This window comes from Lathamus discolor, chromosome 4 (genome assembly GCF_037157495.1).
Source record: "Lathamus discolor isolate bLatDis1 chromosome 4, bLatDis1.hap1, whole genome shotgun sequence".
Classification (NCBI taxonomy): Eukaryota; Metazoa; Chordata; class Aves; order Psittaciformes; family Psittacidae; genus Lathamus; species Lathamus discolor.
The window spans coordinates 109744072-109771234 of NC_088887.1; the positions used below are offsets into that span (position 1 = coordinate 109744072).

General features: G+C 40.5%; 1 protein-coding gene across 2 annotated transcripts in view; it reads left to right on the forward strand.

Moving 5' to 3' along the window:
• CRYL1 (crystallin lambda 1) overlaps positions 1–26154 on the forward strand; it is a 61165-nt gene extending 35011 nt beyond the window's left edge. For both annotated transcript variants that reach the window (XM_065678571.1, XM_065678570.1), the window contains 3 exons: positions 8087–8192; positions 21903–22009; positions 24036–26154. In XM_065678571.1, the coding sequence (XP_065534643.1) occupies positions 8087–8192; positions 21903–22009; positions 24036–24149 (327 nt within the window). In that variant the 3' untranslated portion in view covers positions 24150–26154. The remainder of the gene's footprint in view (positions 1–8086; positions 8193–21902; positions 22010–24035) is intronic.
• The last annotated feature ends 1009 nt before the right edge of the window (positions 26155–27163 follow it).

Sequence of the window (27163 nt, forward strand, 5' to 3'; positions counted from 1 at the left end):
AAGACAGTACTCCAAGTGGAGTCTCACCAGAGTGGAATAGAGGGTCACGTTTCTTCTGTTGCAACTCAGCATAAGGTTGGCTTTCTGGGTTGCAGGCACACACTGCCGGTTCATGTTGAGCTTCTCAACAGCCAACACCCTTAAGTGTTTCTCCTCAGGGCTGCCCTCAGTAAGTAAACGAGTGTTGTTAGGCAGGAACTGAACATCTACTGGACATGTTTCTTTAAATAATAATAAATATTTGTTATTTAAAAAGTTAATACAAATTCTCAAGTAAACAATAGAAAAACCCCTTCAGAATGCTGTAGACACACGATAGAAAGGATAGTAACCTCCAAATTACTTTTGAAACAGTAATAGCACTGGTGAAAAAAAAAAAAGAAAAAAAGATTTTTTTGGTAGTAATAATGTGAAGGAGGAAGGTAAGTTCATGAGGAAGAAGCTATCTGAACTGCAGTGTTCACTATTAAGGAGGTTCCCACACTGCAACGTTTCCTTGAAAGGAAGGGATCTGACGAAGTAGAATAAGTCATGCTAAGAACAAGGTTTTTGGAGGAGGACAGAGTAAATTAATAATGGCAGAAAGATAATGGTGAAGGAGAAATTGAACTTTTCTGAAAATCCCCAAACTGAAATATGAAGTTGATGAAAGACTGAATTAAGCACTGTTTTTACACACCAGCTAGTATAATACTGCAGAAAGGGAAGTTAGCATTTATACCTTAGTTCTTTTAAAATTGTTCAAACAGTAATTGGGAAACCGGGGACCAGTAGGTCTGATAATACGTAGGCGTGTTAATACGACATCTTTAGTCAGCACAGGTATCCAGGGAAGTAATGGTTCAGAAATCTGGTAGGATTCTTTCATGTCTCTGAGAGCATAGGCTGAATTGTGGAAGTTGCTGTTATAGAAACCATGGATGCTAAAAATACGAACAGGTTCAGGGAACATTTAGACACATTCATGTCAGAAGACCACCATGCGGAAGTGACCTCTAGCTGTCCAGGTCTCAAAGACTGGACTGCTGGGGCTGAGGCAGTACATGCCAGTAAAGTATTGCTCTGTATTTGGTCTTTGGTTATGGAAAGAGTGTAAAAATACTTTGGTTATGGAAAGAGTGTAAAAACACTTCATGGGCTACTGTTGGAAAAGAGGTATCGATTTGAGGTGAAGCTTTAGTGTGAACCTCTGTGGATGTTTTTGCATGGGTGGTGGTATATGAATAGTAATAGAATAGTGCTTGAAGCACTGACAGATAATGAAAGTCGCTTTCATTGTGCTTCATCAAAGTTTCCAGGTTGTTCTGTTTTTTTATAATTTTACTGCATTTCAGGCAAATACACATTAAAACTGTAACGACTTTAATGGTTGTATTTCAATTCTGAAAGTCTGGACAAACAGCAGCTATAAAAGGTGTACAGTTTCAGCTGTGTGACTTCAGGCTGCGCACTGCCTTTGATGGGAGAAGTGCTGCAGATGTGAGGCAGTTTCTGTGTTTCTACTGTTGTGCTGCCAACTCAGTAATTTTTATTGCAACTCGTGCTTTTGGTGTTTTCCACTTTCAAAGTGGAGAAAAATGCTACTTCTGATTGCTAAGTCAGTTTTCAGGTCTTTGAAAATGTCAGCCTCCCCATCTCTCTGTCTTTGAGAGGCTCCTAAAAATCAAGTTTTACTGACATTGCTTCTTCTGGTAACAAACATTTTCCTTAGCCTGAGAAGCCGTGGAGAGGGGATATGAACTGCAAATACTAGCAGGAGAGACATATTAATAAAGTATTCTTATCCAAGATGGCCACACTGTTAATCCTTTTGTTGTTAGATATGTAAATTGTGCGTATTATCCAACTCAGCATGAATGCAGAACATAGCACTTATGAAATTACTTATGAACACTGGGGTATTTTTATGCTAATAATTGTGTATTTCTTTTGACTGTTGTAAAAGAGCAATGAGGCAGAACAATAAAGTGTAATTTCTAGTTTAGTTGTTTTATTAGTGGTTGTAAAGCTCTGAACAAGTATCTTTGCCTAAAGTTTGATGTCATAAACTGATCAGTGCTCCTACTTCTGTTGCAAGGTTTCTTTAACATGGTGAGTGCTTGAGAAAATTCTGTTGTGTTGCAGGAGGGCTGTTGTATTTGCACTGCAGTGCATCAGTTCTTTGCCATGTAGCAAGGACTTAAATATTCCAGATATAAATTCTGTTAACCGTATCCAGTCTCTAAATATTTGAAGCCACTTCAAGTGATCTTAAATCAGCCCCTTTATGTAAACAACTGTTTTTTTCGAGGACTTTGCTAAAATGCAAGCTTGAAAGTTCTCATCTGCATCCTTCTATCAAAAGTGTTTATAGTAATGGCAGGGGAGTGATCTTACATGTGCACACTCACGTACTCATATCAAAGTCCCAGCTCAAACATCTTTGCACAGACTGTTCATTCGAGAAACTAGTGGAAGCTTCTCCAGTAGAAGTATTAATGTACTGTTACAAAAGGTATTGGTGGTGGGACAGACATGCAGGTACAGCTGTACTAACAACATTTACCTGGAAAACTTTATCACAAATGGACTGAGCTTGCAGGATATGTTTCAGTTCCCAAATTTACCTCTAGGCAACTAACAACCTGCCAGTCTCTCTCCTTAGCAGTGCTGTTGGAATGTGTGATGGGTGAGGCATGGGACAGGGGTCATATGGTGGGAGAAGGGCTTTAATAACAAGCATGAACATGGGGTGGTATAGAAAGCAATGTGATAGATACAGCTGCTTGCTGGATGATGCATGGAGCCTCTGCCATGTGGACCTAAGAGTAGGAGAGGCTGTAACAGAGCCAGAAATCTGAGCTAAGGCCCTGCCAGCAGGTTGGGTTCAGGCTGAGACTCCACATGGTGCTCAAATTGCATGTGGGTGTGGATGCTGGAACAGAGAGAGAAGTGTAATTCAGGGCAAAGTGATGAAAGTAGCAATAAGAAACCCTGGGTATTGGGATACAATTTGTTTTTGCCAAAGGTGCTGGAGTCCCCAGGAGCAAACACAGGGAGGCTGGGATTTTGACCACATACGCTTTTAATTCTTAGGTCTGTGGTAGAAGTACTGCAAAGCTGATCATGATGTGAGTAGAAGATGTACTGTGAGATGCTGAGGTTGAAGATCCTTACCTCTTCTCTTCTCAACTCTAAATTTTGATATTACGAGTTTGGAACCATTAGAATGATCTGTAGCCAGTAATAGGAAAAATATCTCAAACAGGTTTCTCTGTTACTCTCTGTTACCATTTATTTACCTTCTTATGCCTCTTCTTGACAGTGGTACTGTTATATATGATCTTGTTCATAACACCTTGGAGCAGAGACTTACTTCCTTTATTTGCCTGGGAAGTACCCTGTACACTGCTGAATGCTATTACTTTTTTAATTTTAACAGTCCCAATACATTTTATAGTAGGTTGGGATTATGTTGCAAAAGAGTGTTAAGTATCTTGATTTTATCTTGTTCTGGATGTAAAACTTTGGTTAACTTTATCCAAAAAATAACAGCCAGTTTCACTAATGCTTTAGATCAGAATTCTCAGACCTTATTCTGAATATTTAGCACTGTTGTTTTAGTGTGGATTACTGAGTGGAATCTTGGTGAAATGGTTTTCTAAGTGTCACCTGGAATTTGCAAGGAGGTCATAAAATACAGCAGCAGAAACAGTGAGGAGAACGTGACAGTTTTTCTGCCCTGATCTTATTTAGGAATTTCAACTGCTTTTTGAGAACCTGTTAAAACTACTTTGTGGTGGATCATATGGTGGATACATATAAGTGTCTTAAGAGTCTCTATTTTCTTCTCTGTAAGGTTTTGATACTATTTTAGTGGGTTTTTTTCTTTAAAAGTGGATTTTCTTTTAGATTTAGTCATTGCAAAAGACAAAAAGAATGGGCAGCCCTGAATTTTTTTATAATCTTTTGGAAAATAAACAGTCATGGTTTCACTGTGTGTCCATTTTATTTTGTTTCATGGCAATCAGGTGCACTGGCTTCAGTCCCTAAGGTGGACTCTCCCTTCTCAGGTGACTACCTTGGCAGTCCTTAAATGCTGGCAAGACTTTTTGAATTCCAAATTCCTTATTACTAATAATTGTATTATAGTGTTATCCAGAGGACCTTTCCAAGAGATCAAAGATAAGGTAACAGGTTAAACGTCTAGTTACAGTGCCCCATGAAAGGTGGATATTATAAAAGGAAGTTTAAAGGGCCAGGGAGAAAAATAATGTTGATACCAAGTGTTTCTTACAGGGTGAAGGGACTGGGGGTATCATGAAAGAAGTAAGATAAAGGGGCCATCAAAGTAGGGAGGTGTAAAGTCTGTAGGACAACAGGTTTCTCAAACATGATGAAATGGAAAGAGACGAAGCCTGTAGAAGGATATAGGAGAAAAGTCATATGCTCAAAACGACAGGAGTGGAAAAACGCGTGGATGGAAGGGACTTGATTGACGTGATAGTGAAAAGAAGGGTGTAACAAGTGCTGCTGAGAATGCATATTATTAGTGGCAATTAGAAAAATATTACTGGATTTGGGAGATACAAAGGATGCAGTGGCAAATTTGGAGACAAAGTATGTGGTCCAGGAGGGAGTGGAGTCCAAAATAACTCTATAGGCTGGAGTGAGTAGGAGAACATGATGATGAATTGGTAGTACGACAAAAGGTACGATTGTTTTTTGGCCATGTCACATTTAATATGATTGCAGATCAAGTCTGTGACAGAAGTTGCGATCTGGGTGTGACTCACAGATGTGAAGACTGTTGATTAAAACCAAGCAGGTTGCGTCAAAGCCTAAAGGTGGAGACTTCAGAACCACCATAGGTCTTTGGAAAGGATAAAAGGGACCCTTGCGTAGTGAGAAGTACTAGAAAATACTGAAGGAGTATTAGGACAATACTGTGGCATTACAGGAGATTAAAATCTCCAGGAAGATGAGATTGTGGTATATAAATAGTGTCATAAGGAGCGTGGAAGATTCTGATCTAGCCTAGATCTTGGAGTTCGACTGACCATTGGGGTCACTGATGATTTTGGTGGAATTTATTTAAAAAAAATACTTTCATTCCATAGCTGTGAAGCTTCTGGTGAACTCGTAACACACTTCCTCTTCCCTCTAACAAGTGCTTGAGAGAAAGGCTTACAAGAAGGGATACCCAGGATAAAGACAATGAAAAATGCCCTTGGGAAGCTTTTCACCCCTAGGTTTAATGAAACTGGGTTGTAACTCTTGTTTACTTATTAGCATAAACACAGATCCTTGTGAAAGACACCTTGGTTGACCTTGCACCCACCCTGCTGAATCATTCCACCAATTTACGATCTCTTTAACCTAAGTAGGAGTAGGGTTTTTCCCTAGGGGAGGATGGTCTAACTTGTTTTGCATTTATGTTTTTAACGTCTGAAGAGAAAAATTAAAAGGCTTTTGTTTAAGAGGGTTTATGTGACCAGGAGAAAGTGAGTTCCAAGTGTTTAGAATAATACATCCCTCAACTGCAGGGATCTGTCATGTTTTCCTTCTGGTAGCAGCAATTTTTGCCTTTTAGCAGCTGTAACCATAAAATTACAGCTGTAGTCAAACAACCAAGAGTAAAGCATTCATCTCATGATTCTGAGGGCACCTGGTCTTCAGATGTCAGTACTGAACCTGAGGACTGTTGTACCAAAAGAAATAAATCAGTTTTTAATTTGAAAATCAATTTGCAATGATTCTGAAGTGTTTCAAGATGCTGTTAACTCTTTAACATTATGTTTACAGTTTTTAACTGCTGCTGTGGTTCAAATGCTTGTCTGGAACTTGTGGTTAATCTTTTGTCTGCAAATGCATGTCAACGAGGGAGAGAAAAGGAAAATCACTCATCAAGCACAGCTTTACCAGCACAACTCATTGTCTGGATGGAGCACTCCCAACAGAAGAGCACTTTTGTTGACTTTGCTGATGTTGAGAGAAGTTGTGTTGCTATGTCAGGAGAAAAAACTTTCACAGAATGCATGGTGCCTGTGTTAGTTACACTGATGCTGGTCTGTAATCTGAATGCTGTCTGCGGTTTTTGTTTAGTCCTATCTTCATGCAGACCTTTCTGTCTGCCTCTAGATGAGTTACTTTACCATGCCTATACCTTAACTTTAAGTTGAAGAAAATGATTCTTTATCCCTGCCATTTTACGTCTAAATTGTAACCAGAGCTATTTGTTCCATATATGGTGTGTAGACCTTAATTACACTATTATTTCCTTTTCAAGATAGAGTTCAAAAGCCACCTGCAGAAAGGTTTCAGCCAGGCTTGTTTTTAATGGGAGCAATGCCTACTAACAGATCAGGACTTGAGGCAGAGACTTATAAAAGGCTCTATTTAAACCTGAGATGATGAAACTTGATGTCTGTGGCCAGCTGTAGAAGTTATGTTGGTCCTTGGCTTAACTTTCTTTTAAAGTGACAGTAGATGATGTAGTTGATGAACAGAGAAGACACTAAGTGGGATTCAGCTCACTTAAGGTGGGATTTCTACAGTGTAGACATTGACATCCAAGTTCCTCACTCATTTTTCAGTCTGTGAGGAGAATTAGGCCCTCTAAGGGCACAACTCATCTTACCTATTCTAGGTGCCTGCTTTAGGATGCTGATTTCTTTTTTCTCCCTGGTGATTATAAAGAGTGTCTAGATGTCTAGCTTAGATGCCAATGCCTACAAGAGGTCAGGAGAGCTGTTCGGCATGCCTGTAACTCTAGCTGATCACTGTGAGATGAAGGAGCATTCAGACAGGGCCCTGTGAGAGGAAAACTCAACAGAAAAGGATGTCTCTGGTGAAGCAGATGAGTAGACATACTTGTTTTCTGCAGCTCCAAGAGGCTTGTGAACAAAGAGGCACTCATTGAGGAGAGTGCTTCAGAGTAGGGTGAGAAGACAAATTAGAAGCAGTTCAGCATCTCTTCCACCTATTTAATCGGAAGGGAATGTTTGGAGGTTTTTTGTTTCTGGGAATGAGAAGTTCTAGAAACCAAGCTATATCTACTGAGCATGATTAGAATAGGGCTTAGTTAATTCATATCTTTCTAGTAGGTAAAAAAAAATGTTGTATAAGAAATAATATTCTGCTCAAGTAAATTTGTTAAGGTAATGAACTGTAACTAATGAACTCTAACCCATTTTTTCACAAGCCTATGTGTGCTTGCCCTAACCTGATGGGGGTGTTGGCTTTCTTCTAAGTGCTACCATGTGATGGAACAGCAGCGCTCAGCTTCTAACAGGAGAAATGCTTCATTTTGCATGCTCCCTATCCTGCCAGCTCTGAGATGTGAAGCTGGCAATGAGCCCAAGAGCCTGGGCAGGTTGGGGCTGGGTAGGTTGAATGTTCAGTGAGTTTTGTGGAAGGGAGTGGCAGCTGCATTGCTTGCATGTTTGGTCCACGTGTTGGCCTCTTGCAGGTGGCCTCAGGAGTAGCATCCACTGCTGCACCCCCATTCCACCAGTTGTGACTGCCCAAAAATCCAACACTAAGAGAATATGAAGGGTGGAGTGAGATTTAGCCAAAACACCCGTATTTAAAAGGGCAGGTGTAGTACTTGGATTTTTATGTTAACTCTTTTGGTCATGTGCTATTAAGAGTGTCACATTTGCTCTGTGTTCTCTGATTCTCAGTTTCTGGGAAAAAAAAGTATCTTGGGTAACATAAACAGCCCAGTATAGTTTTAGTACATGAATTATTGTGAGTAATAAGTATCAGGCAAACTAGGGTGTACAAATAGTACAAATTGTATGAAAATGTGTATGAATTTATAAATTTAAAAATAAGATACTGTCAAAATATATCAAAGTATATTTGGGTTTTGAATGAAAGCAATCTTGGGGATGAAAATAAGTGTACTGAACCATAGGAAGGCTTGCATAATAGAGGTACATTTCTGGCAAACAGTTGTGTTTCTGTTTGCAAGCTAAATGCTATTTCTAGCTTTAGTTTTTATGACTTCTTTAATTTTTTAATTATATACAAAAAGTGGGCAGTTTTGCAGTAAAACCAAACATTCACAAATCTTCCTTCCTGTTCTACTTTTGCTACTTAGGAAGGAGTAATATCTCCTGCTGATCTAGACCTTGTGATGTCAGATGGATTGGGAATGCGATACGCATTTATTGGACCTCTGGAAACCATGCATCTTAATGCAGAAGGTAGGTAGCTTAAAATTATATGAATGTGAAAAGAAGGTCTACATTGCACAGAGCTCCGGAAATGTTATAAAACAAACCATGTTAGGATTCCTGCAGCTATGACTGGTTTCTCTCTTTACTGTAATGATAACAAAAAATAAACTTACCTAAAACTTGAGGTCAAGTGGGATGGATATTGACTATCCTATTATAAGTGATCAGATGGGATATGACAAATCACTGAAACACTAGTGGTGTACTTCATATTTTCCAAGATTTGTCCTGGTGCTTTGCAAACGTTTCTGTGTCTGTATTTTGGGACTGTCTGAGTGTCAGGAAAATAAAATATTGGAAAAGTTAATCTGATAATTTATTGTCAACAGAAACTCACTTTCTGTAGATGACCACCTGTTTTCTGTTTTCTTTCACCCCCGCTCTTTATAGCGAAGGCTAACTGTAAATCTCACTGGAGCTGGCTTGCTTTAAGCTGGCTTAGGTCCTGAGTGAAGTGAAATTTCTTCTATTCATGAAGTATTGTGCATACAAAGTTGACTTGACAAAGCAGTCAAGTAACAGTTCAATATCTGTCTTGCATAATTAAGACAGATTTGTAGACGTTTCTGGAATAGTATGCATGAATCCTAGCTGAATAAAAAGGGAATTGCATAAAATTAAATACAGATTACAGATCAAGATTGCAGAGTTCTGGACAATTAATCTAACAAAGCATGTAGACTTCAAGAAGTGAAGCTCAACTAAATGTATTTTTAGCTCTTTATATTATGGGCTGTGTCTTTATTTAGGTTTTGTATGGTCACTGATATGGTAGGCCCCTGCTCTGTTACTGGATATTTTAGGCACTGGTGCAATGCCTATTAATGCCGTAGTAAAATAAAAATAAGAAACCAGAATCATAAAGTATCCGTGCTATTTTCTGTCTACTTGTTTGTAGTTACTAGGCAGAAACTTATGCCTCTTAAGACTGGCAAAGCAGTTTTGACATGAATGTGAAATTGTGGATCCTCCACCATGGTGCTTAGCTGCCAGTTGGGTTTAAACCACAGCAGTGTTTCAGCTTGTCAGTTTGGCTGTATATCAGTAAATTAAATGTCACAAAATGTTTGCTTTTGTTCATTGTTAAGTAAACAACATCCACATTCTAAATAGAGGCACTTTCCTAAAAGTTTCCCTCTTCTGATCTATCTGGCAGTTTCCAGTTGTCTCTAGTGATTTTTACTTTTTTTTTTTTTTTTTTTTTTTTTAATTTACTCACTATAAACCATATGCATTCTTTACATAGAACATAACAAATACATGTAGTAATAGCCTTAAGTACAGCAATCTGCCTGGAGTCTTTTGGGCCAGGGTTGTCCAGTCCTGCCCCCACCATTCCCCTAAACTTCCATGTCATCCTCTGTAGGAACTGTCCATGCACAGGGTCTTCTGTCGGAGTAATTTGCTGAACTGCCTCTACTAAAACATAAAACCAAAATAAAATGCTTTTTAATAAAATAACAACAACAAAAGTTTTAGAGATCAAGTCATACCTGTGAACGCTTTTAATCCATGTTTTAGATTCCTTAATTCTAAGATAGTGTTCACCTGAGATAAATGGAATTGTCTAAGTCATCTGGGTTGGCTTTGATACTCTTCTTGGAGTGCCCTTTGGCATTTGGTGTTCCACCATGATCCATCTTAGCTTCTTTTCTCCCATCAGGAAATAGTCATTGTTATAAAAACATTTGTGAAATTTCCCATCTCAAACCAGTTTTAGGTAACACATACAACTGACACATTGCTTATTCATGGCAGAGATTATCCAGCTTCTGGATTTAATGCTTCCTTATGTTAGGAATTTTAGTATTTAAGATCAGAGGAATAAAAACTATGAAATATAATCCAAGAGACTGAAAATGGAAAAGTAGTCTTGTGGGGGCAAAGTAAAAAAAAACAAAATACACCTGTTGAGTTATTTTAACATCATATAATATTCTCAGTTAAAATAACATAGTACATTTGTGGACTGGGCTATTTACACAAAAGCACCTTGTTGGCTTGTTCAGTAACTTGGATCATGAGATGTATTGCTTCACTCCCAATCTTGCAGATGCATTGTCTCTGTCTAGAGCTGCTCCTGTTTATGTGCTGGCAGGCTGACTCAGGCTTTTGCTTTCATCAGAAACAGTTTAAATCAAAACTGCTGATGTCAGGACACATGATGGCTTATGTTCACAGTTCCATACCAGCACCAACTTCTGTTTGGTTGCCCTGTATTGCTTCACGTAATATGGAATACTATGGATGTCCTCTTGATTGTCCAGGATTTGCTTGACTAACCTAATCTGCTTCTGTGACAAGGTGGTCCCCTTAGTGGATGAAAGAAAGGCTGTGGATTTGTCTACCTAGACGTTAGTAAAGCCTTTGACATCATTTCCTACAGCATTCTCCTGGAGAAAATGGCTGCTTATGGCTTGGATTGGTGTACTATTTTCTGGGTAAAAAAGTGGCTGGATGGCTGTGCCCAAAGAATGGTGGTGAATGGAGTTAAACCCAGTTGGCAGCTGGTCACAAGTCGTGTTCCACAGGGCTCAGTATTAGGGCCGATTCTGTTTAATGTCTTTATCAGTGATGTGAGTGAGGGGATCAAGTGCACCCTCAGTGAGTTTGCAGATGACACCAAGTTGGGCAGGAGTGTTGATCTGCTTAAGGGGTAAGAAGGCTCTACAGAGGGATCTGGACAGGCTGGAATCAATGGGCCAAGGCCAATTCCGTGAGGTTCAATAAGGCTCAGTGCTGGGACCTGCGCTTTGGTCACAACTAGTGCATTTAATGCTATGGACTTAGGGAAGAGTGGCTGGAAAGCTGCTCAGCAGAAAAGGACCTCAGGGTGTTGATCGACAGTTGGCTGAACAGGAGCCAGCTTGTACCTAGGTGGCCAAGAAGGCCAACAGCATCCTGGCTTGTATCAAAAAGAGCATGGCCAGCAGGTCTAGGACAGTGATTGTCCTGCTGTACTCAGCACTGGTGAAGTTGCACCTCAAATACTGTGTTCAGTTCTGGGCCCTTCACTGCAAGACATGGAGGTGCTGGAGCTTGTCCAAAGAAGGGCCACAAAGCTGGTAAAGGGTCTAGAATGCAAGTCTTATGAGGAGTTGTTCAGCCTGGAGAAATGGAGGCTCAGGGGAGACCATATTGCTCTCTACAACTACGTGAAAGGAGGTTGTAGCAAGGTGGGTGTTGGTCTCCCAAGTAACAAGTGATAGGACAAGGGGAAATGGCCTCAAATTGTGCCAGGGGAGGTTTAGATTGAATATTAGGAAAAATCTCTTCACTAAAAGGGCTGTCAAGCATTGGAACAGGCTGCCCAGGGAAGTGGGTGAGTCACCGTCCCTGGTGGTATTTAAAAGACATGTAGATACCACCTGGGGACATGGTTTAGTGGTGGACTTGGCAGTGCTGGGTTAGCAGTTGGACTGCATGATCTTAAAGGTCATTTCCAACTGAAACAATTCTATGACAGCCCTCACTGTTAGCCAGTCTAGCAGCTTCATCAACTTCACAGCGACGTAACAGCCATAAGATATTAATTATACAATTTAAACTCTCTCGGACAATTAGTGAGGAAGGATGGCGGGGATGCAGGAAGCATGTGAGAGTAAAATAGTGATATTTGTGGGAGATACTGGAAGATGGAAAGGTTTTTTTGTTTTTTATTAATTAGTGATGTGATATTTTTGTTTGGTTTTGAATAAAGAATGTTATTCCAGTGATTCTCTGAGATCAGTGTTACTTCTTTCCATATGGAATGTATACAGTCAGGATTCTCCCATGAACTTCCTGTGCTAATGCCAGGTTTCCCTCCTGTTAGTTCTTATGTCCTTTCCTTCATATTCATAAATGGTCTTATTGAAAGATATTATCTAGGCCACTTCAAATTACCAGTTAATCCGTGCATGAATATTAGGAGTTTTGAATATATGGCTGTGAGCCAAGAGCCTTGAAAATGGAATAAAATGACAACGTCAAGTCACTAAAAGCAGCAGAAGCAGCAGCAGCAGTTTAAGAATTGAATTGCAACAGACAGGAAGGAAACTGCTTTGAGGAGGAAAAAAGCACGACCAAATGGCGTAATATTATAATGATGGTTTCAGTAAGTTCTGCATTTGACTCATCATTTCACATCAGCATCACAACAAATGCTGTTAAGTCTTTTATAAGGATCATCAGACTTCACTAGAGTAATTTTACCTGTTTACTTATCATGGGGTTATGTTAGCAGATACAATGTCCCTCTTGTATATGTACCTGGCTATCTGTGAATAGACTGAAGATGATCCAGCCTCAATAAGATTGTATCTACTGAACCTCCTGGTTCTTGAACTGTCAGCAACTTTTAAGCTTTTGCAAAAAATAACCTGCAAAGCCAGAGGTTAGGGTATCATTTACTGTGTTTGACATATTTGCAGCAAAAGTTCTTCATATATATTTCACAATTGACTGTCTTAGATCAGTTACCTTATTAGCGGGTTATTTAGTTAGCTATAATTGGAACTTAACAACCATCTAAACTGCTGCTACTACCAGAAGAGCTCAACAGGGGGAGATTGTGAGTTCAAGCATCTAATAAGCTAGGAATGCATCTTCATATTCAAAATTACGTTTCTTTTACTGAAAGTGGGAATCATGGAATCATAGAATAGTTAAGGTTGGAAAGGACCTTAAGCTGATCTAGTTCCAAGCCCCCTTGCCATGGGCAGGAGCACCACACACTTAACCATGTCACCCAAGGCTCTGTCCAGCCTGGCCTTGAACACTGCCAGGGATGGAGCTTTTATCACTTCTTTGGGCAACCTGTTCCACTGCCTCACCACCCTCACAGTAAAGAATTTCTTCCTTATATCTAACCTAAAAGCTTGCTCACCTATCTAGAGAGGCAAAACATAGCCAAGAATGGTTTTAACATTACTGTAAAGAGGCATGCTGGCTGGTTCAAAAGCAGAGATTATTTTCATTGCTATGGCTGCTGCTTTAATGCTGTCATACAGGGAGCAGACCAAGCTTTAACCCAGTTCAGGAGCTTTTCTACAACCAGCTGGTAAGCAGAAGGTGTGAGAATCTCTAAATTAAGGTAATAAAATCTAAGAAAAGGAAGACTACCTCTGTTTCTCTCCAAACAACATCTAATAAGTAATAAATGATAATAAAACCTCACCTTAATTCAGGAATACTTGTAAGAGGGTACCTCTGAGATGAAATATCACAGTCATAAATAATCATGCAAAACCCTCTTTTCTCATGAACCTACCAGTTATTTCATATGTTTACACACATTCAGTTCACCTCCCAGTAGGCCAAAGAAGGCAGTTCGTAGTGTTTCTAGAACTGCAGTTTGCCTCTATGCAGCTGCAGGGCTTTTCTGTATGAAAAACTTTGTGTGCAATATGCAAAGGTGGGAATTTTTCAGCATCCTGATTGCCATGCACCGGTTTCCTTCTCTAGACTCGTAGGTGTAAAGTGATTACCTCCATCTTCTGAAAGGAGCATGTGACTTTGCATAGGATTTTTTTATGCTTTATTGCTGAAGTCATTATAGATGTGTCCTGAAGAGCACATCTTGGTGCATTCTTCTCCCTTGTGCTAATGAAATAATGTGTATGGTCACTAAGTGGCTCAGACTGAGGATTTCATCCCAGATATTAAACTGATGTAACAAAATAAGTGGTTTATATTAGCCCAGTTTAATTCCTTGATCCATCTCACAACAGTCCTGCACAAATATTTGTGCATTGCTTTTGAGATGGTAGCAGAAAGACGGTAAGAATAAAACTTTTTTGGTACTACCACTGTGTTAGGGTAGTTGAAAGTATTCATGCAACTACAGTCTTAAGTGAATTCATATGGGCATTAATGTAGAGTAGCAGGCATCATGTGAATTCACACCCCAACTAAGAGCATGCATCTGTGTTCAGACACACCCTTGATGAAGATAGGATTACATTTAGAAGGTTTTCCTTGGAGCTGTAATGTCTGGAAATGTAATCCCTCAATCAGCAAAGCAAAGAGGTTGGGGCATCTTTTGTCTCTGAACATAACCTAACGATGACAGATTCCCCCATTATGTTCATGAAATATGCCTTTTCTTTTCAGTTCTCATCCATACTCATCTTTAGTCTTATTACCAAGTGCAGCCTCATTTTAGATTTTACCTGCTAAAATCAACCCCACCCCAATCTTTTCAAATTGTTGATGCTATTACATCAGTGGCTTGACCATCTTGCATGTTCTTTTTGAGTCATTAACAGTGTCGTCTTATGCTACTCATCAGGTTAAAAGTAATCAATTTAATACTCAGTATTGTGAGTCTGTCTTTGGCATGTTCCCTGTCCTTGCCAGTAATGCTTGCTCCTTGCTCTTTTTTTTTTTCTCATAAATATTTCAGTGCTTTCCTTGTTTTGCCCTGTGTGTAGTGCCCTTGCCAGACAGGTTTACCAAGTTTGTTTGCTTGCATCCTTCAGCCCTCCTGCCTGTTGTCTTTCTTACAAAGAGGAGAAAATGAGACTTTGCATACAGGAAGCAAAGATACTTAAAGATGCTTACATGCTATATTGCATGAACATACTACATTTTATACTATCATATTTTCTCTCCCTTTTTCCAACTATTCCCATCACCTTTATGCTTATGAACCTCGCTTATTGAAGTGGCCTTCTCAGGGCAGTGAAGCATTTTATGTATGCTTTTAAGCTAAATATCTGTCCTTAGTTCTTTTTCCTTCATCAGTACCCTGTTCCATCTTGATGATGCAACTAGAGGCATTTCACTGATACCCATGTTTGCACCACACTAGTGCAAATCCTTCAGGTAAGGACCTGAATAGTTTTTATGGGACAATTCATTAGCTATTTTGAATACTTCCTCAACTGTCATTGAAGATATAAATAAGTAGCAGCTTATTCTTCCTTTGTTGGGAGTATAAAGAGCCTAGACGTATGGGCAGCTGAAGAGCCTTGACATAATGCCTTCATCTAGCTTGTGCTAACATGTTCCTGTAACTATATTGAACAAGTCAGAAATACTAAGTGGTTTTGGGACTTTCAGGGAAGATGGAGAATTCCCATTTTCATCTCTGTAATTCTGTAGTCATTATTCCTCTAGAATATTTTGTTACTCATTCCTCTTCTTCCACTGTCTGCCACAGTTGCAAATATGTGGTAGAAGGAGGATTCAGGGAACTCCTACCTTGCCCGGAAGTATTTCTGTCCTGTGTTCATGGTTCTCAGGTGCCTGCTGCAACATCTGCCTTCTCCCACAGCCCCTTCCTTCAAACGCTGATGAGGTGAGTGTGCAGAGAAGATAGAGGTTTACACAGAAAGCCAATAAACCACATAGACAAGAGGAAGCTATCATCATTCCTGTGTTGTGAGTTGATTCCTTTCTTTCTCTGTCCCAGATGCATCTTGAGTCATTCTTTTTATCCAGTTGGAGATAGTGGGGTACAGTATGGGCACAGCAACTGGATGCAAGGAGAGACCTTGATTACCAGCCCCATTTGATATCTTCCTATTTCTCCACCTCACAGGTGCTGCCCTGTGTGTCTCACGCTGTTTACAGATGCTAATTCTTCCAGCTTAAGCTGCTCCCTGGGCAATATCAGCAAGGATTAAAGGGATTCTGTCATACTTGTTTTCCGTCTTCTCTCTGTGTTCCACACACTCTTCTCATCCACCTTTGCCATAGCCCTGACCTTTGAACTAAAGGACTCCTAAGTCTAAAGGCCTGGAGTCAAATATTTGCCATTTTTGAGTTTGCAGTTGAAAAGCAAAGTGATTTTTCCAGCAATATTGCCCGTTGCTCAAGTGCCTTTTTGAAGCTGGCAGCTGAGGGTTAATCTTGATTACTGAAACCAAGTTAAAGATTGCACTGGTCTCCACTGACAGTTCACACTGAGAGAGCTGTCTTGAGTTAGCTATTTTGAAATAATTATTTTTTTAATCTTTGAGTATGACCATGTGTATATTCTAACTGTTGGCGTATTTCTTTCACTTGAGACTGGAAAGATTTTGCAGTGTCCACCCCCTGCTTGGCATGCAGCATACATGCCTGCATGTTGCCATTTCAGGCACAATGTGGACATCAACTATGCTAATGCTGCTGCTCTTCTCTAGACGCATAACGCTGGGGGGTGTGTTACCTTTTTCTATTTTGCTGACTATGCATAAGGCTTCTTTTTATTCATACATTGCGTGCAGTGAGTGAACTGTATTACCTAGCCTGCATTTGGCATCTCTGTTGCATTGGTCAGATACACCCACCCAGAAATTGTTCTGATTCATTCAAGCTGTAGGTGAGCTGACAGTAGGAGCTGGATCTCCAAGACCAGCTGGCTGAGTGAGCTTTGAAGGTAGTTTCCAGCTCAGGAGTTCATATTCACCAGATAGATGGATCAGCCACATCCAAGCATTCAGCCCAAGATACTGATGTTATCTCTTCAGGCTGAGGCTCATGAAAAAGATATCTGGCACACAGTCTTCTGTCTTCTCCTGACTGTACCAGAATCAAAACTCACTAGACAAGCTTACCAGATGGTTGAGAGGTTCACCAGGACTTTTGAAAAAGTACCAAACCCAAACTATTTGTCTGTGGTCTAGGTGATGTAGACCTGTGTCAGCTAAGTACCAGAATAACTGGTAACTGGGACTGCTCTGTTTACCATTCCTTCTATCACCAGTTGCTCATGTGGATTTGCCTGAATGGCCATATATGACTGAGTTGCCATTTTTTGTGTAGTGATTGTCCAGCTGGCAACAGCTGCTGATAGCAGCTGTGAGTCAGCAGCATGTACCCAAGTTCACGTAGTTCTGCACTTTTCAGCCTCAGTCATTTCTGCTTCTACATCTGGGAACTTTTCTATGATGTTGCACAATGTGGGGGCAGGCTTTTTGCTCAGACTCCTCACTGTTAGAAGAAAAAGCTTGAATAAGCAAGATGAAATGTAAATACTATTGTCATGTTGTTGGTGCATGAGTCTCATCCAGAATTGCTTTGGGTTCCCAACATTGCTGAGGTGGCTAGCATATCCCCTGGAGGTTCATCTGGGTTGGCTTTAAGCGCCAAAGTCTGTGAGCCCAGCTGTTAAGATTTAACAGGCAAGCACTTACGCTAGTGATAGAGTATGGTTAGCAAACCCTGATAACCAGTAGTACTTTCCAGGGTGTTTATGGAGGTGGATGGTCTCTGCTTACTCCCTCAGTGAAGAGATAGACTTGTATCATGGCTTGTCCACATCCCACAGTAATGCTTCTCTTCCTGAATCTCACTTCCTGCCAGTGATGTTTTGGAGCCCGAGAGGCAATTGCAGGTTTCTGGTTGTCAAGAAAATTGATCAAAATACTGTATTTCCATGCAATTAGAACAGCAATATACCTGTATGACCAGCTGACCTCCCTTTTTGTGTTGGAGAAGGCCAGAACATACCAGGGTGTGTTCTAGCAACTAATATTGTAGATAACACAAGGAAACAGGCTGACTAAATGCTGATTGGCACACTCCTGGCACCAGATACAGTTTAAGCTACTCAACAAGGCTGCTGGTTTTCTCAGAGCTTCCTTTCTTCTCATACTCAAGAAATAATGTTTCCAGGCAATTTTTTAAAGAGAATTGAATACTTTCGAGTCTCTCCATGTTGCTGTCATGCAATGGGCATGTTTTCCTGTCCTTTCAGCTGTTCATCTGATAGTCATCATGACTTCAGAGTGCTGATTTCTTACAGGAAAATTAATACTTCTGAAGCATTTGTCCTTTGAAAGTTCTTCTGGTTTTGGTCCAGAAACAAGAGTGTTTTCCATACTCTCATTCAGAGGTCTTTTGGAAAACCTGTACTTCAGTGATTTCAGGTATGTTGAGTAGTGTAAGGGTTGTAGTTTATGATTCATGGTTGTCAATAGACAGAGGTTTCCATCATTCATCCACCTTTCAACCTCAGCCATTGGGGGTTAGACAGGTGTGCCTTCTGTGGTATTGATATCACACAGTATTGCATTCCAGGGAACTATCTACAAGCTATTCAGGAAAGAGATTGTTTCATGACTCTTGACCTGAGTCGCATTCTTTCCTGTGGTAGCCAGGCCACCCCACTTATATTTCCTGCATTTTGTGGTTGGATAAACCCACGAGCAGTTCAGGTTCATGCTTCTCAGTTTGTATGATATCCTCAGTCTTCATGAAAGAGTTGGTGACCCTAACTGCTTGCCTTTGTCTTCTGCATCTTTCTTCTCCTTGCTTTGATAATTATCTAATAAAAAGAGAGGTAAGACACACATTCTTCAGTCTCTGTGGTTCTCAGAAAAGAGAGGTTATCACAAGCTTTTAGTGGATATCCAGAACTTTCCTTCTCAGATCTAGAGTGTTCATCAGGATAATCAACATTCTTCCTGGTGTCAGCTTGCTAGCTGCCAGACAGTCATTGCTCGTTTATTATTGTGGTGCAGCTCATGACTTCCTGATTGACGTACAGTGGGAGATGCTGCCTGATCCTTTCTTGATTATGTGGTAGTTAATGGCACTAAAAAGTCTACTAGATGTATATGTCTGGCTAAATGACCGTTTCATCTTTTTGGTGCATTGATCGCTCCAGTTTGTCTCTAGTGCCTCAACAGTAATTTTTTTTGAGATTCCTACTGGAGCTGATAAAAGCCAGACCTTTCCCTAATTCAGCCAAAGTCTACGTGTTTGCCATTTTAGCCATTATTGCCAGTTAACTGGCTCTAAGGTTCTCTGACCACGTGTTATTTAAGGTGTTCACAGCAGGGTCAGCTCCGAGGCCGGACCAAGCTGCTCAGGGTTTCATCCAGTCTTGGAAACCCCAGGAGATGGAGACTTTACAGCCTCTGTGGACAACCTGTGCCAGTGCTTGGGTATCCAGTTGCAAGTTCTTGTGTCAAGTTGTGCCTGTTGTCTTCTGTCCTCCTGACATATAACAACTGTAAAGAGCCTGGCTCTATCTGCTCAGTGACCTTCCTGTAGGCACTGGGGAGCTGCTGTTAAGGTTCCCCCGAAGCCATTTTTGCTCCAGGCTGAACAAGCCCAGCTGCTGCAGCCTCTCCTCACAGGGCAAGTGCTCCAGCCTCTACCATTTTGGTGGAGGCTGAAGTTGCTCCAGTTTGTCAATGTCTTTCTTGTACTGGGGAATCCCAAACTGGATGCAGTATTCTGGATGCAGTCTAATGAGTGCTGAATAAAGGGGGTAATCACTTCCTTCAATCTACTGGCTGTGCTGTTAACACAGCCTGTGATGTTGTTGTCCCTTTTTGCTGCCAGACACACTGTTCGTTCACATTCAGCTTCAGGACCAGGAGTTCTCAGGGCTCACAAGCCTGTGTTGTTGCAAGGAGCTCTTCCTTCTGAGATACAGGGTCTTGCATTAGTCCTTGTTAAATTTTTTAAGGTTTTGTATTGGCTCATTCCTCCAGCCTATCTCAGGGTAGCCCTGTCCTCCAGTGTATCAGCTGGTCCATCCCCTGCCACCTCCCACTCCTCACTATTTGGTGTCATGCACAGACTTTGAGAGCAAGGGCCATTAAGCAGTACAAGATAGATTCCTACAATACTCCACTTTTACTGGCCTCCAGGTAGAGTCCAACCTGTTAACCACTACCCTCTGAGCCTCAGGATCCAACCCATTTTTTGTCCACCTGGCTGTCCAAGCATGCAGACCTTAATGTCCTAACTTTGATACAAGAATATCAGTATCAAATGCCCTTGTAAAGCTGAGGTAAATGATATCCACTACTTTCCTATTTTCCACAAATCCAGTGACTTTATCACAAAAGACGAGGTCAGTCAAACAGGATTTACACCATGGTGTACCCATTGGTGACTACATGCTGACTGTCACAATCATTTTCTTTTTATTCCTATGCCCAGAAATTTGTTTCCAGAGGACTTGCGCCTTTATTTTCTCTGGGATAGAAGTGAGTTTACTTGGCCTATAGTACCCCGTATTGTTCTTTTGACCTTTCTGAAGATGTGTGCAATATTTGCGTTCAGTCATCTGGGGATCACAAATCATGACATTGATGCATTGACTGACATGATTTTTAAAATACAGTAAAAAGCAGCCTTGCAATGGGCCATTTCTCTCATGCTTTTAGATATAGCTTGTTTTGTCCCATGGTCTCAGGTGGGGCTGAGTTCTTGCAGATAGTCACTGACTAGGTCGTCATTTACTGCTGATAGCTCTTCTCATTGAACCCTGCCTCTAAGCACAAAGCCATAGGAGACCTTGTCAATAAAGACTGAAGCAAAGAAAGCAATGAGTAACTCTGCTTCACCTGTTTCTCCTGTCACTAAATCAGCCACCCATTCAGCAATAGGCCCACACTTCCCTTGTTCAGCTTTCTGTTGCTAATGTAACAGTAGACCTTGACATCCTTGCAAGTCTAAACTGGAGCTGAGCTTTGGCTTTCCTGACACCATCCCTGCATGTCTAGGCAGTATTTTTAAATTTCTCCTCTACAGCGTGTCCTTTCTTCTGCCTCCTGCATGCTGCGTTTTTGCACGGGAGCTCATCCAAGCCAAACTTTTGATGTATTTAATTGTCTTCCCAGTATCAGAATGGATTGTTCTTGCCCTTGGAGGGTGCTGTCCTTTACTGGCCCCTCCACTGCTGCTGACCCACAGGCTTTCACCCAGCCAGTCACCTATCCAATAGAATAGTTCCATACATCTGAGCTGCTCTTTTACAGAGATAGCACATCCCCTCCTTGTCTTTCCTGAAGTGTGTCTCTGTCCACTGCAGCACTCCAGCTGTGTGAACTATCCCACCACACCTCAATTGGACCAACAATGTCATAGCTGTGTCACCACACATGGAGCTCTTCTTTCCCCTGCTTGTTTCTCAGGCTGCGTGCATTTGTGCACATACACTAGAAGTGGACTCCTGCCTTCTTTTATACTTCCTTGAGGCTTCTTTTACAGCTTTTACCATGCACTCCTTTCTTTCTACCCCAGTATAACCCCTTCCTCACTTGCCTGCACTTCGTAATCTCACTTTTCCAGCGTTCCTAGTATAAAGCTTTTATTACCAGATTAGGCAGGTTTTTGGCAAAGCAGTGCTTAACCATCAGAGAGGGCCCTGTGGTCATAAAAGCCAAATCCTGTAGCTGACCCTAGTTGTGATACAAAATGTTGATCTGCAAGTTCCATCTGTTCCTCCTTAAGCCATTCTCCTCACTGGAGGCCACCTGGGTCTCCACGCCTTTGACCCTTATCCGCTGAGCTGTGTTGCTCTTGATATACTGCAGGCTAATTAATACAAATAAAACAGGAAGTCTGTGATTCTGTGAATGCTTCAACTGATATGACACATACTGAACAGGAGGAGAGGTGAGAGCACTTTTCTCATGGACACCGGGGGGAAGCTCTCTGGACTCAAGTGACAGAGCACAAGTATATCCACGGTTGCCTACTGGACCTCTCACATAGCGTTGCCTGCTAATATGTAACATTAATTGGTTTTGCAATGAAGGCATGTCCTGAATAATTTTTGCATGAACCTTAGTGGAAATGTGGTAGATATAATACCGTTTTCCTTGATGACATTTAGGTGTCTTAGTCATAAAAGCACACATTTTTTTGGGGGGACTCTACTTTATATCCTGCTTAAGCACAGGCAGGCTTACTGAACTTAAGTAGGAATTTCTGTTGAATGTAATTTTTCACTCTTATCTGTAGGTATTTCAAATTATTGTGAAAGATACTGTGAAGGTATGAGACTTGTTCTGAACACCTTTGGACCAGTTCCAGAATTTTCAGGTGAAGCTGAACAGAAAATCAGTCAGGTAAATACAAAGTTAATAAATACAGTAACATTCAGAACAAAGAACTTTAGCTTTTAACATTTGTAGCATTTCAGTTTAGTGTTCGAGGTACCTGCAGTCTGTATTTCTTGTGTGAATGTGTGTTTTAAACAAGAAGACCAGCAAGCAGGATGCAAGTCTCTTGTGAAAGCACTTTGATGTACATCAGTGGAAATGGATCTAGCAGCTGAGTAACATTATTACTAGACAGAGGAGTCAACTCCTAACAACTATGGGTTATTGACATTAAATCCTCCACACTGTTTCTTACCAGTTCTGTCCTGTGTCCTCTACCATAATATGCACATTTCCAAGCTTCCTTTCCTACATTACTTCTCTTTCTGTGTCTACCTCCATATTGCTGCATAAACCCTATAGGTTTTTTCTTCTGGATGTTCTTTTTCTCGGTTTTCTGTACTTTACAGACTAGAGTTCCAGTGTGTAATGCATTCAAATACACATTTAATTTAAGCATGTGAGCAGTCCAGTAAGGTTACTTGCGTGGTTAAATATAATCATGTTTAAGTGCTATACTGGATTGAGACTTGGTTTATCCATTAACATTTCTAAGCCCACCATTTATTCATACTGACTGTATATAGGCTGTTTTGTTTGGCCACAGGAATTAGTTGAAGTATTGTCATATTCTAACTCTGCCTTTTCATAGTTCCCTTTTTTAATGCTTCAGTAAAAACTAAAGTGTGTGTTAAATTGTTCCTGATAAGCAGTCAGAGATTAATTCCATATATGAAGACAGTCTCTCTGGAAGATAGCATTTTTGTTCCTATTTATGTTAATGCAATTAACATCAGCTATGTTAAAAAAGATCTTTATGCTTAAGCAATATATAGTGCTTATAGTAACAGTCAATAATGTGGAGTTATTCACGATTAGAAGCTTTTAACTGATATGAAACAGCTTGGGTTCCACTGGATTCCACTTCAGCATCTGTTTGTGTGTCTCTTATTATCTGCAGTCTTCAATGCCAAAGATGGGCTTGCAAGAATCCCTTCTTAAGAGTAAAACATTAAGCATTTCTTATCTTACACCTCTGTCCCTCTCCCTGATTTTTTTTCTGGATTGACTGCAGCTTGCCAGTCATTGGTAGCAGTTTCAGGTTTTACCCAGTTTCTCAACACTTGCCTTTTAAGCCTAACACCTTAGGTACTATTTTAGCAAAGATGACTATGTGATCTCTACCTGCACTCTCAAAACAGCTTTTTTTCATTGAAAGAAAATCTGTGACAGGGTACCCTGGCCAGAGCTTACTACCTCTTGTTCTCCTTCCAGTGATACATTTAACTGGCTCTTCTAAGGCAACTTCAGCTGTACACTCAGAAAAACTTTCCCTCCACCCCCTTTTGTTCTAAATGTCATCTTTGTATGCTATCTTGTTCAGATTTTAACATCTTGTTCAGACTTTACCTTTGTGTCCTCAGGAGTACTGTGCTTTCTCCCCTGTATTCCAATAAACAACAAAAATTATAATTGTGGGTTTGTTATGTGTCTTCCCCTGTCATTTTGTTTATAAGTGGCACTCCTAATGCAAAGTGTTTTTAATAAACATGGTATCCCTCATTACATTTATTAGGAGCCATAAGAGAGATCAGAGCTTTAAACACACACAAAGGAATTTGGTTTAGAGCACATTTTCAGCCACATAAATGGCCAGGTTGCCTCATTCCTACTTAATAAGTTATTATCAGATAGACTGGACAGTGCTGTGTGGGGCAAACCAAGAGAAGAGGCTTACACTTTGTTCTGTAGGCACCTTCATTGCCACACTCAGGCCAACCTTCTCCATGTGACAGCACTCCTCTTCTCATACAGGTTAGCTCATTTCCAGTCACCCATGTAAAGAATTAGTGGCCTATTGCTTGTGATAGACTAACTTACTGTTTGCGTGGATGGCTACGTGGTCTGATACAGGGCAAGCACAAAGACAATGCTGGTGAGAAGCTTTTTACTCAGAATGAGAGATTTAATCATCTCAAATTTTCTGTTCCAGGCAATGTCTGAGAAAATTCCAGTTGTTCCCAAAGTCCTGGATGCCAGGAGAAAATGGAGAGATGAATGTCTTGCTGGTCTTTCCAAACTGAAAAAACAAATGAAATCTGACTGAGGTGCACCTTGTCTAACAGGAGAGACCAAATGAAGAGCAGATCTTCATTAAAAAATAGGAAATTCTTAGTCATGCAGAAGAGGAGACTGAATGTGCAACCAATGATATGCAAAAATGTAGAGACCAATGAAATATTTGGTCCAAATTTGTCATGATGTAATTCATGAATAACTGGAAACAGCTACTATAAAGTTCAGTTAAAATTTATCAGATTACTATATATGCATTAGATGTGTAAGCATTAGTAGTTTTAGCAATATTAGTATCGTGCAATGCTGGAACACAATCATGTTTTAAATAATGCATTTTTCAGCTTGCTTAGGAATTCAGCACTTGAACAGTATTTGCTTATGCAGGGATCTGAAATAGGCAAACATCACCTGTTTGTCACTGAAGAAAATAAGCCCTCACCCGCTGGTCACTGCAACAGCGAGGTTAATTTGTAAAGCACTGACTGTAGATAGAAGGTTGTACTGAGTAAAGAGTAGATTCACTGGCCAGTGAGCTGAGAGCTCAACAGCAGTAAGGGTGACTTCAGCTGGTATTTGTAGCTGTTCCACGATGTGGGGGAAATAATTACTCCTCCTTTCCCTCCCTTTGGCACTTCTGTACCTGTATGATAATCTGTGAGTAAATAAAGCAGAATTCCCCCTTCATCCCTTACCCCTGTTTCTGTAAGACTCAGCAGAGATCCACTTGGTCTTTAAGACCATGCACTTGGTACCCCATGACTTTACCTCCAGCTTAAGTCAGATGTTTGATGCTGACCACTGGCATTGCTGCATAAGTATGTACCCCCTTTTAAGACTGGTCTGTGAGAAATAAGATATTTTGATTTAATAGCTAGTTTGGGAGACAGTATGGTGTAGTGAATTGGTGTGCACTTTATCCCAAGGTACTCCCATGACTGTCTTGAGTCATCTTTGGATGACTCAAGTTCACCTCTCTGTTGCCATGCCTGTTTTGTACATTGTCTGAAGCAAGAACTACTACTTTAGGACTCAGCTGTAGTGAATGTTCACAGCTGTAGCGGAAGGGATCTCAAGTATCTGCTATTCTGTTCCCCTACAGAAGGAAAGATGCAGCAGCTTAGATGTAGCATTCATGCTTTACTGCTGTCCTTCCTACAGGAGACACATCTCCACATACAGGGGCACAATATACATACACATCGAAGTAGTAATATCCTCAGTTGCTGCAGTGGTGTGTTTGGTCCACAGCAGGCAGTGTTATTATGAATGTATGTACCCTGTAATATAGTTGGACTTTGATCTTAGCTGGAACCTTGGGGCATTATGCAGATAGTAAGAATAACTCAAAACAGTGCACTTCACCCACGTGCTTAAGTTATTTACAGAGGGTGCAGCACACAAGTTGCTGAAACTTGCTACCATTTTGAACTAAACAGCAGAAATATCTGTGCAGACATACCAATACTACTTACTTCTGCTTGGGTTACCATGAAAGAGATGCAAGATAAATTGTATTGCTTGACATAAGTAGTGGGCCGAGAACACATCTCTGGATGTGAAGTGTGAGGTGGGAAGCATAATGCAGAGGCTGTCCTGTGCTCCTTTATAATCAGTGGAGAGAGAGGAAAATTTGAAAACTCAATTTATTTTGTCCTGATACAGACTTAAAATTGTCAGGTTTCTTCTATTGCTTTTTATTGCCACAGCGACTGGCTCAACTTGTGTTCAGACATCTGAAGTTGTGGAGGTCAGTCCTCAATCCTTATGCCTTATTAAGCAGTAATAAATTGATTATGGGGCTGATTTCCTCATTTTATGTATGTTTCTATATTTCAGACGAGGCCATCGAAAGTTCCAATTACTTTTGTGATTAGATGTGTTTTCCTTTGAGTATATGACATTGTCATAACGAATTAGCTCACATTGCTTCTGTTTATCCTGAGATATTTTAAAACTCAATCATGTCATCAAATATTTGCCTCCATCTTTACTATTTCCTTATGAATAAAATATTTTAATGATGAAAGTATTAACTTCTGTGTTTCAGTGCGATACTCTAGTAGTAGTACTACATAAGATGTCTTTAGAAACAGCGTCCTTCTGGCTGCGAGGAAAAACCTGCACCGCTCCTATGGGAGTGGAGTGAATTCCACAGAAAGCTGTTGGTAAGAGCACTGTTTCCAGTGGAGTTTTGAAACACATCAAACCACTTTGTTTTCTAGTTTGCTAGAAAACAGCATGACTTATTTTCTTAATGTATATTAAAAGAAATGCTTCATGGGGTTACAGATTCCTCAGCATTTTTCCTTCTCTGATGATTTCTGTTCCTTCAGCGAGGAATGATTGGCCCTCACCAACTGCTGAAGTGGAGGGACACCTGGAATAAAATGGCACTTAGTGCGCATGAGGTTTTTTCTTGAACCTGAATGTGGAATGGAGATTTTAATCCATGGCTTTGTAGACTTCTTCCAGATACCTGGATTTCATACCTGTATTCACAAGAAGTGGAGATGTGTAAGATGCAGAATCATCCAGAAACTTTTTATCTATGAGTAAAACGAAAGTCTAACGTGGGAGGCTCAAGAGCCCATAGCTGCATGTGGATACAGGAAAGCTTTGCACAGAACCTTGACCTACTTTTTTAAAAGATGCTATAAAATACAGCTGTAAATTTGCCCTAAATTGGTTGTTTGAACTGTTCAGCTTAAGCCTAGATGGTGTCTATTGTTACAGTAGTAATGGGTTGCCCAAGGCCTCCATAAGGGTCCAGCACCTCCTTGTCAGCACACCGGAGCTGTTTTCCAGCAGAAAGCATTTTAAAGCTTCTGTAACTTAAAACATTGTGAGAACCTTCCTTTGCATTTGTTATGTGTTTAACATCAGGTGTTGCAGTAATTCTTTCAGTATCGTAACAGTACATACTTTCCATATGAAGCCATTGTGGTTTGTTCTTTGTCTGCTTAAGCAGATAATAATACTCATAACAAATACAACGGAGACATTTTTTTTGCAGCCAAGGGAGAAAGTGATGAGCCTGGAAAA